This window comes from Lolium perenne, chromosome 7 (genome assembly GCF_019359855.2).
Source record: "Lolium perenne isolate Kyuss_39 chromosome 7, Kyuss_2.0, whole genome shotgun sequence".
Taxonomy (NCBI): Eukaryota; Viridiplantae; Streptophyta; class Magnoliopsida; order Poales; family Poaceae; genus Lolium; species Lolium perenne.
The window spans coordinates 106,637,347-106,656,328 of record NC_067250.2 but is presented as its reverse complement, the minus strand read 5'-3'; the positions used below and the strand labels follow the sequence as shown (position 1 = coordinate 106,656,328).

Sequence of the window (18,982 nt, the reverse complement as noted above, 5' to 3'; positions counted from 1 at the left end):
TAGCTTAGTAGCCGAGATCCGGAGTGTGAGTACCTTTTACCTTTCCTCCCCGGCAACGGCGCCAGAAAAGTGCTTGATGTCTACGGGTGCTTCTATTCTTGTAGACAGTGTTGGGCCTCCAAGAGAAGAGGTTTGTAGAACAGCAGCAAGTTTCCCTTAAGTGGATCACCCAAGGTTTATCGAACTCAGGGAGGAAGAGGTCAAAGATATCCCTCTCATGCAACCCTGCAACCACAAAGCAAGAAGTCTCTTGTGTCCCCAACACACCTAATAGGTGCACTAGTTCGGCGAAGAGATAGTGAAATACAGGTGATATGAATAAATATGAGCAGTAGCAATGGCACCAGAAAAGTGCTTTGCTGTCCAGGACTGGCGTGTGGTTGATGGTGGTAATATTGCAGACAGTACAGATGCAGTAGAACAGTAAACAAGCAGCGATAGCAGTATTAGAAACAAGGCCTAGGGATCATACTTTCACTAGTGGACACTCTCAACATTGATCACATAACAGAATAAATAAATGCTATACTCTACACTCTCTTGTTGGATGATGAACACCACTAACTGTGTAGGATTACACGAACCCTCAATGCCGGAATTAACAAGCTCCACAATATTCGATGTTCATATTTAAATAACCTTAGAGTGCACAACAGATCAACATAACCAAACCAAGTACTAACATAGCATGCACACTGTCACTTTCACGCTACGAAAGGAGGCATAGATCACATCAATACTATCATAGCAATAGTTAACTTCATAATCTACAAGAGATCACAATCATAGCCTACGCCAAGTACTACACGATGCACACACTGTCACCATTACACCGTGCAGGAGGAATAGACTACTTTAATAACATCACTAGAGTAGCACACAGATAAATTGTGATACAAAACACATTGCAATCATAAAGGGATATAAATAAGCACTTCACTATGCTATTCATAACAGTGAATAAGTATTCTGTGAAATATAGCCTAAGAGACCCACACGGTGCACACACTGTCACCTTTACACACGTGGGACAAGGAGTCTTCGGAGATCACATAAGTAAAATCCACTTGACTAGCATAATGACATCTAGATTACAAGCATCATCATATGAATCTCAATCATGTAAGGCAGCTCATGAGATTATTGTATTGAAGTACATAGGAGAGAGATTAACCACATAGCTACCGGTACAGCCCCTTAGCCTCGATGGAGAACTACTCCCTCCTCATGGGAGACAGCAGCGGTGATGAAGATGGCGGTGGTGTCGATGGAGGAGCCTTCCGGGGGCACTTCCCTGTCCCGGCGGCGTGCCGGAACAGAGAGTTCTGTCCCCCAGATCTTGGCTTCGCGATGGCGGCGGCTCTGGAAGGTTTCTCGTACCGTGGCTTTTTCGTCTCGAAGATTTAGGTCAGGGACCTTTATATAGGCGAAGAGGCAGCGTCAGAAGGTCGACGAGGCGATGACACGCTAGGGGGGCGCGGCCAAGGCCTGGGCCGCGCCACCCTATCATCTGGTGGGCCTGTGGCTCTCCTTTGGCGGCTCTCGGGTGTTCTGGAAGCTTCGTGTGATTCTAAGATGCTGGGCGTTGATTTCGTCCAATTCCGAGAATATTTCCTTACTAGGATTTCTGAAACCAAAAACAGCAATGACAAGAATCGGCCCTTCGGCATCTCGTCAATAGGTTAGTTCCAGAAAACGCATAATAATGACATAAAGTATGCATAAAACATGTAGGTATCATCAATAATGTGGCATGGAACATAAGAAATTATCGATACGTCGGAGACGTATCACCCCTCAGTGAGCACGCCTCCCAGCACGGTCGCAACAATCTGTGCCATCACCTCAGCGCGAGGGGGGGGGGGGGAGGGGCCATCGCTGCCACAACCGGGGCTTGGCCCGACGGCGCCGTCTGGAGGCAACGAGGAGGGGGCCTAGTAAGGAGAGGCTAGCGTTCCCTCCCATCGTGGGATGGAGGTTTTTGTTTTGACAAATAGTTATTCTTAGGTTAGGTTATATACTCTTGCTTATACAATCATTTTTTTAGTGCTCCTACTAAATAGCATAATGTTTAAATATAGTGTCATGCCCATGCATAGTCTAAACTACGCCAAGATGCACGTGGCGAGCGCCTGTCTGCATTTCGTTTCGGCATGTTGAATATATAAGCAAATTACCATATGAAATAATCCGAAAAAACGACAAATGAACTGACCATGCAGATTAACAGAGTAGATGAACATATAGCATCTAGACAAGATAAATCTATTGCACCTACTCCAAACAGCAGTACTAGAAACTCTAGTAAGATCTGAAACGAGGAGGTAAAAACTGCATACCGTCCAGCGTTGGCCGCAGAAGCAACAACGATGTTGGCAGCAACATGATCTTGGTTGTTGTCGCCCATGTTGAGGTTGCCAAAGAGGTTGTCGATGTCTGAGAAGAAGTCGTCGTTCGGGAATTCGTCGTTGGACGATGTGTTGTTGCCAGTAGTCGCGCGTATGCGCTCCCCAAAAACCTGATTGCCCCTCACCCATACAGGTCTACGAGAGGCAGGGGTCCGGAGGCCTACTGTCCCGGAGCTCGGTGCACGGTGAAGGACGGGATGAGGAAGAAGAAGGCGATGGCGCAATGTATTGGAAAGAGGCGGTCGCATATGGTTTCTCGTACAGCCTAGGGTTATATAGTGTGGTTCAGGAAAGTCGTGGGGCGCATGCATGGTTGTCAGAATCATGATTCTACTATACGATTCTACAACTTTACGATCCAAATTGAGTGGAACGATTTAATGATTCTGCTAAGTAGAATCTAACATTTTACGATTCTAAAAGTTAAGATGCTCGATTTGCGATTCTACTATAGAGGTTCCGATCGGATTCAAAATCACGATTCTGACAATATTAGGCGCAGCTCACGTCCGAGTCGGCACAACCACGATCCAGAAAAACCGAAACAAAGTTAACACACCCGTTAATGACTCGTAATTAATCACACGATTAATTTTATGAACAACAAAAAGATAAAGCTCGGCTCGGCGAGATTCCCGCAACCCATGTCGGGACGAGGCGAGCGGCGGAGGAGGAGAAGTGCGCGAAGGCTCTCTCTTCTCACTCACTTACAAGAACTAGAACAGTCCACCTTATATACCACTCCAACTCTCTCTCAACTAGCAATGACTTTAGTCCCACTCTTTGCTATTTTCACATGTGCCAAGAGAATTTCAAAATTTGTGTTAGGACATGAGATAAGATCCAAGGCCAAATTCCAGCACGGCATGACGCGGTGAACTGATAAATCATCTTACATGGCATGATATTGGCATGAAACACCAAAAAAAAGTAAAAATAGAAGCAATCATCTTACACACTGAAATTTCCCCTCAAAGCTTTGACACTACGACATATGAACAGCTTAATCAATACAGTATAATCTTATGTCTAATGATTACCCAAGTTCTTCACTAGAGTGGAAAATATATTGTATTTCTTTGCACGAGAACATTGTGTTTGAAGGAAGAACCTGAATCATCAAATGGTATTGATGATTTTTCAGGCTAGGGCATATACGTGGGGAAATGAGCGGAAAATACTATTGCATCGTCTCCTGCTGTTCGCGTTCTTCGATAAACAAATCAACCCGTGGGGAAGAAACAGTGAACAAAATAAAAATAGGAGTAAGTGTATGTACGCATTTGCATCTCTACTGCGTTTCATAGAAAAACATGAGAAAGAGAAAGTGAACAAAATTAAAATAGGGCGTATAATTTTTTTGGGAAAATTTGGTACAGGACACCGTTATTTTCTGGCGTTTGTCAAAACACACAACTCGATTGTGTCTTTTCCATGTATCATTACAATTTCATGGCACATTTGCCAGAACACACCACCTGGCCGAAAACGGAAAGTTTTGCAACACCACCTGGCCGAAAATGGAAAGTTTTGCATTTGCAAAACTTTCCATTTTCGGCCAGGTGGTGTGTTCTGGCAAATGTACCACATAATTGTAATGGTACCTGGCAAAGACACAATCTAGCGGTGTGTTTTGGCAAACGGTGTCCTGTAGCAAATTTTCCCAATTTTTTATTATATTAATTAAGAAACAAAGGGATCACAAAGGTCTTTGTGGCCGCAGCCTCCTCCTCCACTCCACCGCCTCCTTCCTCTTTCAGTACGATAAACTTGAGAATATAAAAGCAATTGAAAATTATAAAACCAAGTACAAGGAAATTTCGGTTTTTTTTTGAGAAAAAGGAAATTCCAGTTGAGAAATAAACGAATGTTTCAGATGACTTTATGGGCCAAGCTTACCGGGCCAAATGGAAGCCCAAGGGGGCTACTAGCTTCTCCACTTCCTCTGCCGCCGGTGAGGGCAAGGAAAAGCGGAGACGGAAAAACCGCGCCGGCGCGTGGGCCCCCCGTAGGTCTGGACGCCACGGCCGCCGGAAGAGCTCGAGAGACCTTCATAGTCCGACCGTGGTACGCATCTAGCTAGCTCTTATTTCTCTATGTGCTGCAATTGCCTTGTGACCTACCTGCGCTGATGAGCGATCGTGTTAGCCAGTGCAAAATTATGGGTCCTTCGCATCTTATTAGTTGATTTGAAATTCCCTTGCTCACATTAAAATTCATCTGGTCTGCACACCGCGCTGTAATACACTGTGCTCAACTGATATGGATGCTTTGTACATTAACATTAGGACCACACGAGGTTTGCAGAAATTTGTCAAATTGTTTTACAACCACCACAACTGGGCCAACGAACAAACTGAATCTTTTATCTCTTTCATTGTGTTTTCTTAACGGAGAGCTCATTTTTCATAACATGGATGCATATGGCTGTGTGATTGTGGAGAAAATCTGTCCAGCTAATATGTTGTCCTAATTGCAAGCTTGCCTTGTAGACCTGGTATAAAATTATGAGCTTAAGAAGGCGTGATGTACAAACTTAGTTGGCAAAATCATCATTTGCCAATATTGATTAGTAAATCTTGGTAGTTAAATGGATTTTCTTTACTAACAATAGGCTTGGCCTTTATGACTTCAACCTGTCATGGTTAGTGTATGTGTATGCCCAACAAGATCCACAAACCAAGGATATTGCAACTAAGTATATACTTAGATCAAATAACACACCTTGAAGCATGCAATGGGAAAATGTATCAAAACTTTGGTATCTCTCTAAAACTTCCTGTGCATTTATATTGTATACATAATTACATCTTGGGAAAATTGTACCAAGATCAGCTAGTCCTCAAAAAGGCGGATGCCAATCATAGTGTGCCAAGAGTGGTGTGGAGTATCTATGAGCTAAGAATGTTTAGGACAGAAACCCTGATCCGGACTAATTTCTGAGCAGATGTCCTGCCCCATTCTCAAGATCTCCAATACTGCACTCTATCGCCTGCAATTGCTCCTCCTCGCAAACAACTGCCTTCTTCTTATAAAATGCTTTAGAGACTAGTGATTGTTTAGGCATCTCGATTTCCTTCGACAAGAGATGGACTGAGGACTCCATGAGAGATACAGATATCTCTCTAGCCTTGGTCAGTAGCATGACTGTCCTGCAACCCACAGAAGTAGCCTTCTTCGCGGTCTTCTTGAAATGTTTCTTGGCCTTCTTCACCAAACGAGAATAAGACTGGATCTTGGCTTGAGCAGCTGCATCATCACCTTTTCGTAAAGCCACTTGTAACTCTTGAATAATGGCTTTCATCTCCACGAAGATCTCTTGCATGGTGCTGCAGAGATCCAGCAGCTCAAGAGAGCATTCCATCTCTCCAGCCAACATCTTCACGACTTGGTTGCTTGGCAGGCTAACAATCTCTTCAACACTACTGTAGATGTCTCCTAGCCTCCTCAGACCATCACACATCGTGCTAATGGTGGTGGAGGAAGAGAAGCTTGCCCCTAGGCTTAGCAGCTCTTGCTCGAGTTCAGCCTCGTTGGCATGAGGCCTTGAAGGCAAACTTATCGATCTTAGGTGGAAAGCCATTTCTGATCTCGAAGCTTTTTCTCTGTATTGTGGTTGAAGAGAGGAGGAGGACAAAGCACTTCTGTTTGACGTGTCTACCTCTCCTCTGAGGCCTATTTATACCGAAGAATCATACAAGCAAGACTATCTGTTTGGTAGACACTAAGAATCGTGCCATTTAATTTTCCAGATGCTGTCTGCCATGGATGGAGATCTGGCATAAGGCTAGCGATTACAACAGCAAAGTCATCTCCTGTTTACTACATATTTTAGCGTGTCCGCTGTCCTCGGGATGAGCCAACACAATATTATGTTCCTGCAATTGGAAGCAAGAATTAGCAGTGTGGTAGTCTGCTGGTGGAACTTGGCATGATTGCATGCTCTTGATATTACTCCCTCCGTTCTTTTTTAATCGACGCGAAGTTAGTTCATTGTTTGCACATAGAAAGTGAAGTGCCCGCGTTGATTAATACGGGACAGAGGTAGTATATAACTGATTGCTAATCCAGCATTTAGCTGTGACCATGTCATGCTGGCTTCTCACCTATCATCAATCAATCGGGTTTCATTAGTGTATCAATGATGATACGAAAACGAGAAAATTTGTGGTCCCATCTTGATAACTAAGAAAGGGAAATTTTTTGTGTGGTACTAGGGTACATGGTTGTGGCTTTATTTGGGTATCTGGATTCATAATATTGTAAATTGTGACATGCTTGGGTGATATGGATGTAGATTGTATAAATTCATTTTATTTAAACAAATTAAATATGCATTCTGAAACTAGAAATATTCAACTGCACTCCCAGACTGCCAATCCATGTGGTGGAGGAGGTGGTGGTGGGGAATCTTGGTATTAAATTGATTTATTCTGCTTATAATGGGCTTAGCCCTTGTGACTTCGACCTGCCATGTTTACTGTATGCCCAACAAGATCCATGATACAAGGATATTGCAAGTAAGCATATACTTAGATGAAATAACACATCTTGAAGCGTGGAATGGGGCAAGTGGATCAAAACTTTTTTTCTCTCTCTATTTTAACTTCCTTTACATTTATACTATATACATAATTACATCTTCGGAAAATTGTATCAAGATCAGCTAGTCCTCAAAAAGGCGGATGCCAATCACAGTGTGCCAAGAGTGTTGTGGAGTATCTATGAGCTAAGAATGTTCAGGAGAGAAACCCTGATCTGGACTAATTTCCTGAACAGATGTCCTGTCCCATTCTCAAGATCTCCAATACTGTACTCTAACGCCTGCAATTGCTCCTCCTCGCAGAAAACTGCCTTCTTCTTGTGAAATGCTTTGGAGAGAAGTGACTGTTTAGGCATATCGATTTCCTTCGACAAGAGATGGACTGAGGACTCCAGCAGAGATACAGATATCTCTCTAGCCTTGGTTAATAGTGTGACCATCCTGCAACCTGCAGAAGTAGCCTTCTTCGTGGTCTTCAGGAAATGTTTCTTGGCCTTCTTCGCCAAATGAGAATAAGACTGGATCTTGGCTTGAGCAGCTGCACCATCTCCTTTTCTTAGAGCCACTTGCAACTCTTGAATGATGGCCTTCATCTCCACGAAGATCTCTTGCATGGTGCTGCAAAGATCCAGCAGCTCAAGAGAGCATTCCATCTCTCCAGCCAACATCTTTGCGACTTGGTTCCTTGGCAGGCCAAGTATCTCTTGAACACCATTGTAGATGTCTCCAAGCCTTCTCAGACCATCACACATCATGGTGATATTGGTTGAGGAAGAGATGCTTGCCTCTAGGCTCAGCATCTCTTGCTCGACTTCGGCCTCGCTGGCCCGAGGCCTTGAAGGCAAACTTATCGATCTTAAGTGGAAAGCCATTTCAGACTTGACGTTTTTATCTGTATTGCGGTTGAAGAGTGGAGGAGGAGGAGGAGAAGAGTGGCCTATGGTTGTATGTGTCGACCATTTCTCTGAGGCCTATTTATACAGAAGAGGCATACAAGCAGGAGCATTTGATTATTGGACACAAAGAATCATACCATTTAATTTTTCAGATGCTGTCTGCCATGGAGGGAGATCTGGCAGATGCATAGCGTTTGCAAAGTCGTCTCTTGTTTAGGTCATATTTTTTATTCAGTCTGTTGTCCTCTTTATGAGCCAACATATTATTGTCATAAATTGGCAGCAAGAACTAGTAGTATGGTATTGTCCGGCCATGTATCGTGGTGAAATTGCATGCTCATGCGATCATGTGAACTTGGTATTTTCTGTGAGCTGTCATACTGGCTAGTCCCTGTTTTCAATTCTATAAGATATGCTGTTTGAGTGATAGTATTGCTAATTACGAATTGAATCCTCGTCTTTTGGAGCTGGCATGCTTAGGAGATGGAAGACAAGATCCACTACCCAGGATCATGTATTCAGGGGCTTGTTGTTGGTTCATAATTTTATCCCCACTTTTCAGATTGAACCACCCTCCATGTGGAAAGCATCACCATTTTATGTCAAAACAATTGCAGAAACGAGTTTTTGATGTGTTTGTCCCTGGTGATGACATTTTATCATCATGTTTATTTATGAAATCTTGTTGCTTGATATCCACACCAGCTGATTCTCAAACACGGTGTTCTTTATTTTTTGCGAAGTTTGAAATAAGTAAATTGCTCTCCTTCTCTGTTCTATTGCTTTTCTATGGCCAGCCAGATCAACTATATGCTTGAAAAGTGACGCATAGAAGAACGCACCTCCCAATCGAGAAATCACCAAGTGAAATATTCTGGAAACATATGATGGTTAGGCAAAATTGTATGTTCACTGATGTACATTTTATCTTCTTTGGACACTGAAATCTATTTGAATGATTGATTAGTGATTCCTTTCAAAGGTGGACTCCAATCACATAGATACTTAGAAGTGTATCTAGAAGCTGATAGTATCCTTGGCAAAAAAAGAAGCAGCTGAGACTATATATTCAGAATTGGAACACGTGTTCTGGATCTATTTTCTGATCAGACTCTGTCGATCTCCATGTGTTTAATATCCAACTCTAGTCTGATGCTTATCATCGCAATTTGCTTGGGTAGAAGCTGCAATATTTGCTTAAGTAGCGAGACGGTTGTCTTGCTCTCTCATGTAAGTAATCTGGCCGTTCTATTTTATATTCCTTCTAACTAGATTCAAAAGTATTTGCCTTCTTAACTTCCTTCAGCTATTCTTGTGGCTTCTTCACAGAGTGGATGCAGGAAGGACCGAATCCTTACTCGAACAAACAGTTTACAGTCATCTTCAACATTGCTTTCTGGTGTCCCACTAAAGAGGTAAAGCAGCTAGACAACACTCAATACCTGCAGCTATTCGCCTGCTCCGATACTATCTGTGAGATCAATAGAATACGGAGGCAAACTCAGAGACCGTAGATGGAAGCAAGTGTGATACTTTCAGTCTAGCAAGCCCAGTGCTTTTCTTTCCACCTTCCGTCTGTATGGAGCTGGAAGAGAAGAAACGATGAGGATCAGAAAAACTCTTGACGTATCAGTGCCATCCACCATTCTATCCTTTCTTTGGCTTCTCACTACTTATAAGGGCCCAGCAATCTCAATCTGAGTTGGCAGACAAGAAGAATCTTGTGTTCATGCACAAGACAGGCTGGTACTTTGTTATTTAATGTTTTTCTTCTGCAGTTGTGTCTCAAGTATGGGTGACAGAATTTGACTAATTTGATCCGTTCATGCATCATCGCTGGCATTGTTTATGCTTCTGAAACATTTGGTATCTGACCTGAATATCATAATGTGATGCATGTTGAGATCTCAACAGAAGCCATGTGCTATGCAGATTCTTTAACTGAACTTTTCGATGTGCCATAGCTGCTTGCAACAATTTTGAAATAAATATGAAAATTGTGAAGATGAATAAATACCATCTAAATATTTAAGTTTTAGTACATGAATTAATTTATAGGAATTGGATTGTATTATATTGATTTTTAACGTGTATCTTGTTACTGTTGGCCAAGTCATGAACTAATCTGGTCTGAGTCGCTGGGCCCAGAATGTCAATGCTATTTTTATTCATGAGCTAGGCTAGTTTTTTGCCTTGTTTTGAGCGGGTTATGGGGTGATCCTGAATGGTGGACTCTTGCCACAGAATGCAGAGGGAAAAACGACAAGGGGTAAATGAAGAAACAGAAGTGGCGGCGCCGTGGAGCCTGCCGTCAAGGACATCAAGCGGAAGTACCTGGGCCTTGCATCGCTCGAACGGACCATGGCTAGGCAGCGAGCTCGCGTCGCCTCCCTCAAGGACGGCGACGCCAACACTTCGTTCTTTCATCGACAATGCTCCTACCGCAAGCAGAAGAACACGATCCACAGCCTATCGGCTGGCGGACGCACGCTCACGGACCCTGCAGAGATCGCGGAAGCCGCCTTCCTCCATTACGAGGGGCTGCTGGGCACGGAGGAGCCGCGTGACTGCACGCTCAACTTCGATGACCTGATCACGCGCCACGAGGACCTGCTTGACCTTGATGCACCGTTCAGCGAGGAGGAGATATGGCAGGCAGTACGGCGCATGCCCGCTAGGAAGGCGCCAGGCCCGGACGGCTTCACTGCCGAATTCCTGCGCGCATGCTGGCCTCTGGTAAAGCATGATGTCGTCGACATGTTCCAACAGCTATACGAGCTACGAGGCCGCGGTTTCTCCAAGCTGAACCAAGCGTTCCTCACCCTGCTGCCAAAACATGCCGGCGCGTCCACCTTGCGCGACTTCAGGCCGATAAGCCCCGATAAGCCTGATCCACCTCATGGCCAAGCTTTTTGCCAAGGTGTTGTCCCTGCGTCTCGCGCTGAAGCTTGATGGCATTGTCAGCCCGGTCCAGAATGCATTCATCGGCGGCCGAAGCCTCCACGACAACTTCGTCCTTGTCCGGCAATCGGCTAGGCTCCTACACCAGCTGGGCGCGCAGCGCATCCTCCTCAAACTCGACCTAGCACGGGCGTTCGACTCCATCGCCTGGCCGTTCCTCTTTGAGGCTCTACGCCAGTATGGTTTCGGCAATCGCTTCCTCGAGTGGCTAGCCATCCTGCTGTCCTCCGCGAGTACGCGGGTGCTCATCAATGGCGCGCCCGGCCCAGCTATTTGGCACAGAAGAGGGCTAAGGCAGGGCGACCCCCTTTCGCCGCAGCTCTTCGTCCTCGCAGTTGATACTTTGGGGAAGCTATTCAAGCGCGCCGTTGAGCTTCGCGTCCTGGGGCAACTACACCTGCGGAAAGAGATGCCCACGATCTCGCTATATGCTGACGACGTGATCCTCTTTTGCCACCCCACACCTGAGGAGGTTGTGGCTGTCAAGGAAACGCTGAACCTGTTCGGCCGCGCCTCCGGCCTCCGCGTCAATTACACCAAGAGCACCGCGACTCTGATTCGATGCGTTCCCGAGGATGTCCAGGCAGCCGTCCAGCAGCTGAGCTGCCCGATCGTCGAGCTGCCAATCACTTACCTTGGCATACCCCTAACCGTGAGGAAACCCACTGCTGCGCAATTACAGCCCATGGTCGACAGGGTCGCGGCGAAGCTCCCCACCTGGAAGGCAGGGCTCATGGACAAGGCTGGCTGCCTGGCTATGGTCAAATCTGTTCTAGGCGCCATCCCGATCCACCAACTGCTGGTGATAGCCCCTGACAAAAAAACCATCAAGCTGATCGTCAAAATCCAGCGTGGCTTCCTTTGGGCTGGGCGTGCTGATGCCAAGGGTGGCCATTGTCACGTGAATTGGCAGCGGGTTGCGAGGCCGATCTCCCTTGGGGGCCTGGGCGTGCGCGACCTGGAGCGTACGGGCCTCTCCCTGCGCTTGCGTTGGCTATGGCTCAGTCGCACCGATCCTCGCCACGCCTGGCATGATCTGGACCTACAGTTCACCGCAGATGAGCGCGCCCTGTTCTTCGCATCCACCACGATGCAGATCGGGGACGGATGCAAGGCCTTGTTCTGGGAGGACAGATGGCTCAATGGACGGTCCATCGGCGAGATCGCGCCGCTGTTGTATCCTTGCATCCCCAAGCGAAGAAGGAAGCTGAGGACGGTGGCGGACGGTCTGCAGGACCATGCCTTAGCACGCTCGGGCTCCATGAGATTGGGCAGTACCTTTTACTCTGGCAAGCCATTGACGGCACACAGCTCCACGACGCCCTAGACCAGCTGCTCTGGAAGTGGACGGCGAACGGCAACTACTCTGCCAGCTCCGCTTACCTCGCCACGTTCCAGGGTTCCACCCTCTGCCCGGTGTGGAAGCACATTTGGAAAGTTTGGGCGCCACCACGGGTCAAGTTTTTCAACTGGTTAGCGTCCCAGAATCGGTGCTGGAGTGCCGACCGGCTGGCGCGTCGTGGCCTGCAACACCACCCCCGCTGCCTATTATGCGATCAGGAACCCGAGACCATGCAGCACCTACTCATCCACTGCCCCTTTGCCAAGCAAGTTTGGCTCGAGGCTCTGGCTTGGTTGCGTTTGTCGTGCCGTACGCCACGGGACACTGATGATTCTATCTTCACTTGGCTGGTGGAAGCGAAGCAAATGACGCCCAAACCTCTCCGCAAAGGGCTAGGATCAGCAGCGCTGCTCCTGCCATGGATGATTTGGAAGCACCGTAACGAGTGTGTTTCTTAGGGAGCACGGCCGTCTGTGCGCGACCTGATGTCCAAAGTCAAGGAAGAAGCATCCCTCTGGGCTAAGGCGGGTGCTATGGGACTTAGGGTAGCGCTGCCGGCGACCTGGGATGTACACTGAGTAGCTGAGTGTGTTCATTGTATGCTGCCTCCTAGGAGGATTGTAAACATTCTACCTTTTCAATGAAATGAGACACAAAGGTCCTTTGCGTTTTCTCGAAAAAAGGTCACCGACGGCGTCCATCATGCTCTCTTTGTGTCTTCACGAGGTCTGTATGTACTCCCTGATCTTCCTCTACATTTCTGTTTTTTGTTCTGGGCGCAGCTCTTGTTTTTTCTACTAGTCATAAATATACAGAATCACTTTGTTGCAGTGTACTGAGATTTGAGAATGATATGAAAAATGTGCGAAACATTCCACTTGGGGAACTTTGCACTATCTTTACTGTTCTAAAATTAATGTTTGAATTGCATAATCCTTAAGAACGAGCAAAACATGGTGATGTACTAGGATACATGGTTCATTATCTAAGAAAAACTAGGGTACATGGTTGTGGCATTTTTTGTGCTCCTGAATTAGTAATACTATGCACTGTAAAATTCCAGCGTGATATGCATGCTGAAGATTGTAAATTTCAGTAAATTTGTGTATGCATTCTGAAACTAGAAATATTTAATTGTAGTGCCAGACTGCACATCCATGTGGTGGTGGTACAACTGGCACCACTCTGGATTATTTTATATATATATATATATATATATATATATATATATATATATATATATATCAGTTTATTATGCTAACTGCAAGTTAGCCCTTGTGGCTTCGACCTGGCATGTTTACTGGACACACAGCAACATCCACGGACCATTGATATCGGAATATCATAAAGCACATATTCAAACATGAAATGCTCTACCAGAACCCCTAGCCACTGCATTCCCAGCTCTATACTCCCACCATACCCAAACCCATGCATTGGTGTGTGATATTTTGCAACTTGGAATCTCTAACGGCCTGCGTTGTAGACTTACTAATGCTGCGTCAGAGCAACTTGTCTCTCTCTCTAATCTGTTGCAGGATGTTACGCTGTCAGAGGCGCAGGACACGAGATCTCTGCTAGATGGCTCCCCCTTCTCCACCAAGGGCGCATACCTCCACCTCCAGTCCCAACTCGAAGACCCAGATGTCTCTCCAATTTGGAAATCAAGAGTTCCCAGGAAGGTGAAGGTGTTTGGGTGGCTCCTCCACCTAAACAGACTCAACACTAGGGCCAACCTGTTGCACAAACACATCATCGACTCCGCAGCATGCCCAAGATGCCAAGCACAAGTGGAAGACCGAGCGCACTTATTCTTCCACTGCCCATCCTCAGCAGCAATTTGGAGACAGCTCAAAATCATACCAACTTCAGCAGAACTCACAGATATCTGGGACACAACGCTCCCTAATAACTTACCTCGATCAGTATGGAGCTCCGTTGCCCTAACCATACTTTGGAAGATCTGGGACACAAGGAACGCCAAGGTATTCCGAGATATAGACCACTCTCCTCTCTCGACGGTTAGAAACATTATTTCTGACTTCACGCTTTGGTCCCACCGCTTTAAGCAAGCGGGAAATAGAGTGGACGCCGATCTGTGGCGAGCCCACCTATCCACATGTAACCTTTGAATTCTTTGGCAAGTAATATATTCAGGTGGGGATCCTCTCCCCCCCGGTGAAAGCTTCAAAAAAAAAACATGAAATGCTCAAAATGGATCAAAACTTTGGTTTCTCTTTCTATAATTTCTGTACATTTGTGTTGTATACATATTGGAAAAATGCATGAAGATCAGCTATTCCTCAAAAAGGCGGATGCCAATCACAGGGTGTCAGACGTGGAGTATCTATGAGCTAAGAATGTTTAGGAGAGAAACTCTATTCTGAACCAGTTTCCTGAATAGATGTCCTGCTCCGCTCTCAATATCGCCGATACTGCACTCTAACTCCTGTAATTCCTCCTCGCGAACAACTGCCTTCTTCTTGTGAAATGCCTTGGAGACGAGAGACTTTTTAGGCATTTCGATTTGCTTCGACAAAAGATGGATTGTGGACTCCAGTAGAGATACAGAAATCTCTCTAGCCTTTGTCAATAGCATGACCATCCTGCCACCCTCCGATGTAGCCTTCTTCGTGGTCTTCTTGAAATGTTTCTTGGCCTTCTTCGCCAAACGAGTATAAGACATGATCTTTGCTTGAGTAGTTGCATCATCTCCTTTTCTTAGAGCCACTTGCAGCTCTTGGATGATGGCCTTCATCTCCATGAAGATCTCTTGCATGCTGCTGCAGAGATCCAACAGCTCAAGAGAGCGCTCCATCTCTCCATCTAGCATCTTCCCAACGTGGTTGCTTGGGAGGCCAATAATATCTTCAACACCATTGTAGATGTCTCCAAGCCTCCTCAGATCATCACACATGGTGCTGATAGTGGTGGAGGAAGAGATACTTGCCTCTATGCTCAGTAACTCTTGCTCGACTTCGGCCTCGTTGGCCTGAGGCCTTGAAGGCAAACTTATCGATCTTAGGTGGAAAGCCATTTCTGATCTGGAAGCTTTTCTCTGTAATTTTGGTTGAAGAGAGGAACTTTTAGTTTGATGTGTCTACTGGGCCGCTGAGGCCTATTTATAGAGAAGTGTGGAAGCACTGGTACTTAATTGGTACACCTAAAGAATCATGCCAGTTCATCTCCAAGATGCTGTCTGCCAAGGATTAAGATCTAACAGCTGCGGGACAATTATAACACCGAAGATGCCTCGTGTTAAGTACAGTATTTGTTGCGTCCACTTTCCTCGAGATGAGCAATCACATTCCCATGTTCCATCAATTGGCAACAAGAATCAATAGTATAGTTGGTTCTGTTTGTAGACGTGGAGTTCAGTGGTGGACAGTGGACTTTCAGACCTTGACATATTTGCATGCTCAAGCAGCCATATAATGGCTTGCTAACAAAAAAATCTATCTGTGACACATGTGTTACCCTAGACTCTCCTAGATATCCAGCTCTCAGGTTGAATTCTGTGGTAACTGCGAGCAAACCTTGTAGTTTGGAGCTAGCTTGTTTAGCTGATGAAAACAAAGATGCGCTGCATCCAACAAAAAGTTTGGCACCTTGAGTAACAGCTTCAGTTCATGCTAAACCATTTCAAAAAAATGAAGGAATTTCATATCAATGATCTCACGCGACAAATGATATAAAATTATTGTAAATACCTTCGACACCCAGATATTAATTTTTAGAGTGGATTTTTTTTTGTAGTAGCTTGATTATTTTACATATGCATTCAGTTCTACACAAGAAAATGGAATTGCAGTTGCACAATCATAGTGACTTTTGATTGGCATGTTTCATGTACACCAAGCAAGATCCACCAAATAAGGATATCAACCAAAGTATACTGACAGTTGCAAAAGAAAAAAGAATTATGACATCACAAAACTATTTGCGAGCTTGAAATATATCAAAATTTTGGAATTGCATCTGTAATTTTCTGTACATCTGTATTATATATACATATCAGGCAAAATATGAGATCAGCTAGTCCTCTAAAAATCGGATGCTAATCACAGGATATTGTGAGTGACAAGGCTCTTGGAGATCTATGAGCTAAGAATGTTTAGGAGAGAAACTCTGCTCTGAATCAATCTCCGGAACAGATGTCCTGCTCCACTCTCAAGATCTCCCATACTGCACTCTAAGTCCTGCAATTGCTCCTCGCAAACAACAACTTTCTTCTTGTGAAATGCCTTGGAAATAAGGGACTGTTTAGGTGCTTCGATTTTTTTTGACAAGAGGTGCACTGTGGACTCATGTAGAGAGAGAGCCATCTCCCTGGCCTTGGTCAGTAGACTGACCATCCCGCAGTCCATCTTGTCAGACGTCTTCTTTGTGGTAGATTTCTTGAAATGTTTTCCAGCCTTCTTCAGCAATTGGATATAAGACAGGATCCTGGCTTGGATAGTTGCGTCTTCTCCTTTTCTTAGAGCCAATTGCAGTTCTTGGATGATGGCCTTCAGCTCGACGAAGATCTGTTGCATGGTGTTGCAGAGATCCAGCAGCTGGAGAGAACATTCCATCTCTCCATCCAGCATCTTCCTGTGCTGTGAGGAGCAAACCTGGTTGCTTGGCAACTGGATGATCTCCTCAACATCACAGTAGATGTCACCAAGCCTCCTCAAACCATCACACATCGTCTTGATGGTAATGGATGATGAGATGCTTGTCTCTAGGCTGTCCAGATCTTCTTGTACTTCCGCCTCTCTGGTGTGATGCCTAGATGGCAAGCTTATCGATCTTAGAGCAAAAGACATATCTGTTTCTGAAACTAATCTCTGTGTTGGGCTAGAACTAATGAAAGGGAAATTGTTGCTTGTTGGTTTGATGTCTATGTGTAGCCTTCTCTCGAGACCTATATATACAGAAGATGTATATGAGGCCACATCGGTTTCGATGGTAGACAAAAGGAATCGTGGAAACTTTGTTTTCCATATGCTGCCAATCAAGGTTCTTGATCTGGGAGCAGCATAGTGATTTAATTATTAAAGTGGTCTCATTTAGTGTGTAACACTGGTGCGCTGGCTATCTTCCTGGCGAGTTGTCATGATGTCATGTTCCAGATATTACCAACAAGAATCATCATGGTGGTTTATTATAAAGATGAATCCTGGCATAACTGGGTAAGCACATGCATAACTTTATTTATGTATTTTTGTTTTTCTTGTACCGTTGGTGCAAAGCTATTCCAATTACAATGTCAAACCTTGATGTTTAGAGCTAGCATGTTTAGGTGGCAGTGAGCAAGGAAAAAACAGATCCACTGGACAAGGATAATGTGCTTGTTTGGATAGTGACACAAAGTAGATAAGCAGAACCTTGTTACTGAATTGTTCTGAAAAAATTGATGCTGTTGTGTTTCCCCTCGCTGCAGAATCATCTTGAACCGAGTTTATGAGGCTGTTGTGTGTCCATTATTGCCGGCAAACTGGCAAAGTCGCCTGCACGAGGATGATGTTTGTTCATGGATCCAAACTGGTTGTATTAGGAACTTATAAAATTAAAAGTAGGAAGCAACCTTATTGTTTCTTTGTTGTACCTACTTGTGATAGGAGGAGTGGACTTCAGAACTATTAGCTGGCCTGTTCCTCTCGAAATAATCCACGTGTTTTACAATTTTGTAGTGCATTACGTGCATCTGGCTGAGCTTATCACATTATGTTCCAACTATTGACAACAAGAATCGGCATCGACATCGAGGTGGTATAGGTTTAGATGGCTGGCTACCTTGTCAAGATTGTTGGTATGTGCGTGTACTAGTCATGCAATCTGGCTGTTCATCATTTGGCACACCTGTTTGATCTTATCAATTCAATATTTTGTCGCGTTTTGATTTCCTGGGGCATTTCCCAGGTGAATAGCATGGCAGTTTCCGATGGAACCACGGAAACAAAATTCAAAGCGTGTTTCTGGCTACATAATTGTGCTGATGTTTAGTGCTAGTTTGAGTCATGCTAAATGCTTGTCCATAGTAAGTGAGCATTTTTTTAAAAAAGTTTTGTAAAGTAGGCTAAGAAAACATTATCCTATCCTTAGTTGCTCCACGTTTAAGGTGATCACTCCGTTGCTAGCTATATCAACAACAATGCTGCTGCCTTGGAATATGGTGCCATCCCCTCACGGGCACAACCAATGGAAACATTAAGAAGGTCCGGCCTTATCCAGGGTAGAGCGTCGGGTGCTACCTGCTGCTCATTTCACTAACCCTTCGCCAAATGCCCATAGAGCGATTCAATCCCTATTGGGTCCCCGCATTGCCATGGTTCTACCAGTGAAATGCCCGAGACTCACATGTTTCGGTAAACACTACCTATCGGGGTCCGATAGGAAACAAATCAACGGACCCGTCAGACACCGTCCATTTTGTTTACATCGAACAGGTCCCTTCTTGGAGCACTGTTCCCTTCTTGGAGGCGTCGTTTTTTGGAGAGTCTGCAATTCAGGTGTTGTCATGGTGGTGGATGTATTGCTGTTGTTAGATCCGTGATACTATAGCGGGACTTTTATTTCTTAGTTTTCTTTTTCTTTTTTTTGGCTGTGTGCATCCGTAGTGTCATTAGGGTGGTGCGTTGTTGCAGAGGCTGGGTGTAATTGGTATCTCTCGATAATAATATATTCCCTTTATCGAAAAAAACATCGAACAGGTCCAGATTTCCACGGATTTGCCTTCCACTAATTGAGAACCTGCCACACCATCCCCTAATCCCGCCGCCACCGCAATTCTCCTCGCCCAACCGCGCATCAGCTTCCCCCGCCGTGCTGCATCCCTGCATCTGCCGGC

General features: G+C 45.1%; 4 protein-coding genes across 4 annotated transcripts; all 4 read right to left on the bottom strand.

Annotated features, from left to right (window-relative positions):
- Positions 1–5,340: 5,340 nt before the first annotated feature.
- Positions 5,341–5,991, bottom strand: LOC127316391 (uncharacterized). The gene has a single exon (XM_051346784.2). It carries the CDS (start codon positions 5,989–5,991, stop codon positions 5,341–5,343), a length of 651 nt encoding a protein of 216 aa, XP_051202744.2.
- A 981-nt stretch (positions 5,992–6,972) lies between these two features.
- On the bottom strand, positions 6,973–7,882 carry LOC127316390 (uncharacterized). The gene has a single exon (XM_071823498.1). It carries the CDS (start codon positions 7,821–7,823, stop codon positions 7,131–7,133), a length of 693 nt encoding a protein of 230 aa, XP_071679599.1. The 5' UTR covers positions 7,824–7,882; the 3' UTR covers positions 6,973–7,130.
- A 6,548-nt stretch (positions 7,883–14,430) lies between these two features.
- Positions 14,431–15,226, bottom strand: LOC127316393 (uncharacterized). Its single transcript, XM_051346785.2, has one exon. The coding sequence runs from the start codon at positions 15,185–15,187 to the stop codon at positions 14,498–14,500; it is 690 nt and encodes a 229-aa protein (XP_051202745.1). The 5' UTR covers positions 15,188–15,226; the 3' UTR covers positions 14,431–14,497.
- An 872-nt stretch (positions 15,227–16,098) lies between these two features.
- Positions 16,099–17,433, bottom strand: LOC127316389 (uncharacterized). The gene has a single exon (XM_051346783.2). It carries the CDS (start codon positions 16,956–16,958, stop codon positions 16,248–16,250), a length of 711 nt encoding a protein of 236 aa, XP_051202743.1. The 5' UTR covers positions 16,959–17,433; the 3' UTR covers positions 16,099–16,247.
- Between the last annotated feature and the right edge of the window lie 1,549 nt (positions 17,434–18,982).

Bases quoted from the DNA above. Each gene is read 5' to 3' on its own strand.
- LOC127316389 (XM_051346783.2), bottom strand. From the start codon at position 16,958: ATGTCTTTTGCTCTAAGATCGATAAGCTTGCCATCTAGGCATCACACC.
- LOC127316393 (XM_051346785.2), bottom strand. From the start codon at position 15,187: ATGGCTTTCCACCTAAGATCGATAAGTTTGCCTTCAAGGCCTCAGGCC.
- LOC127316390 (XM_071823498.1), bottom strand. From the start codon at position 7,823: ATGGCTTTCCACTTAAGATCGATAAGTTTGCCTTCAAGGCCTCGGGCC.
- LOC127316391 (XM_051346784.2), bottom strand. From the start codon at position 5,991: ATGGCTTTCCACCTAAGATCGATAAGTTTGCCTTCAAGGCCTCATGCC.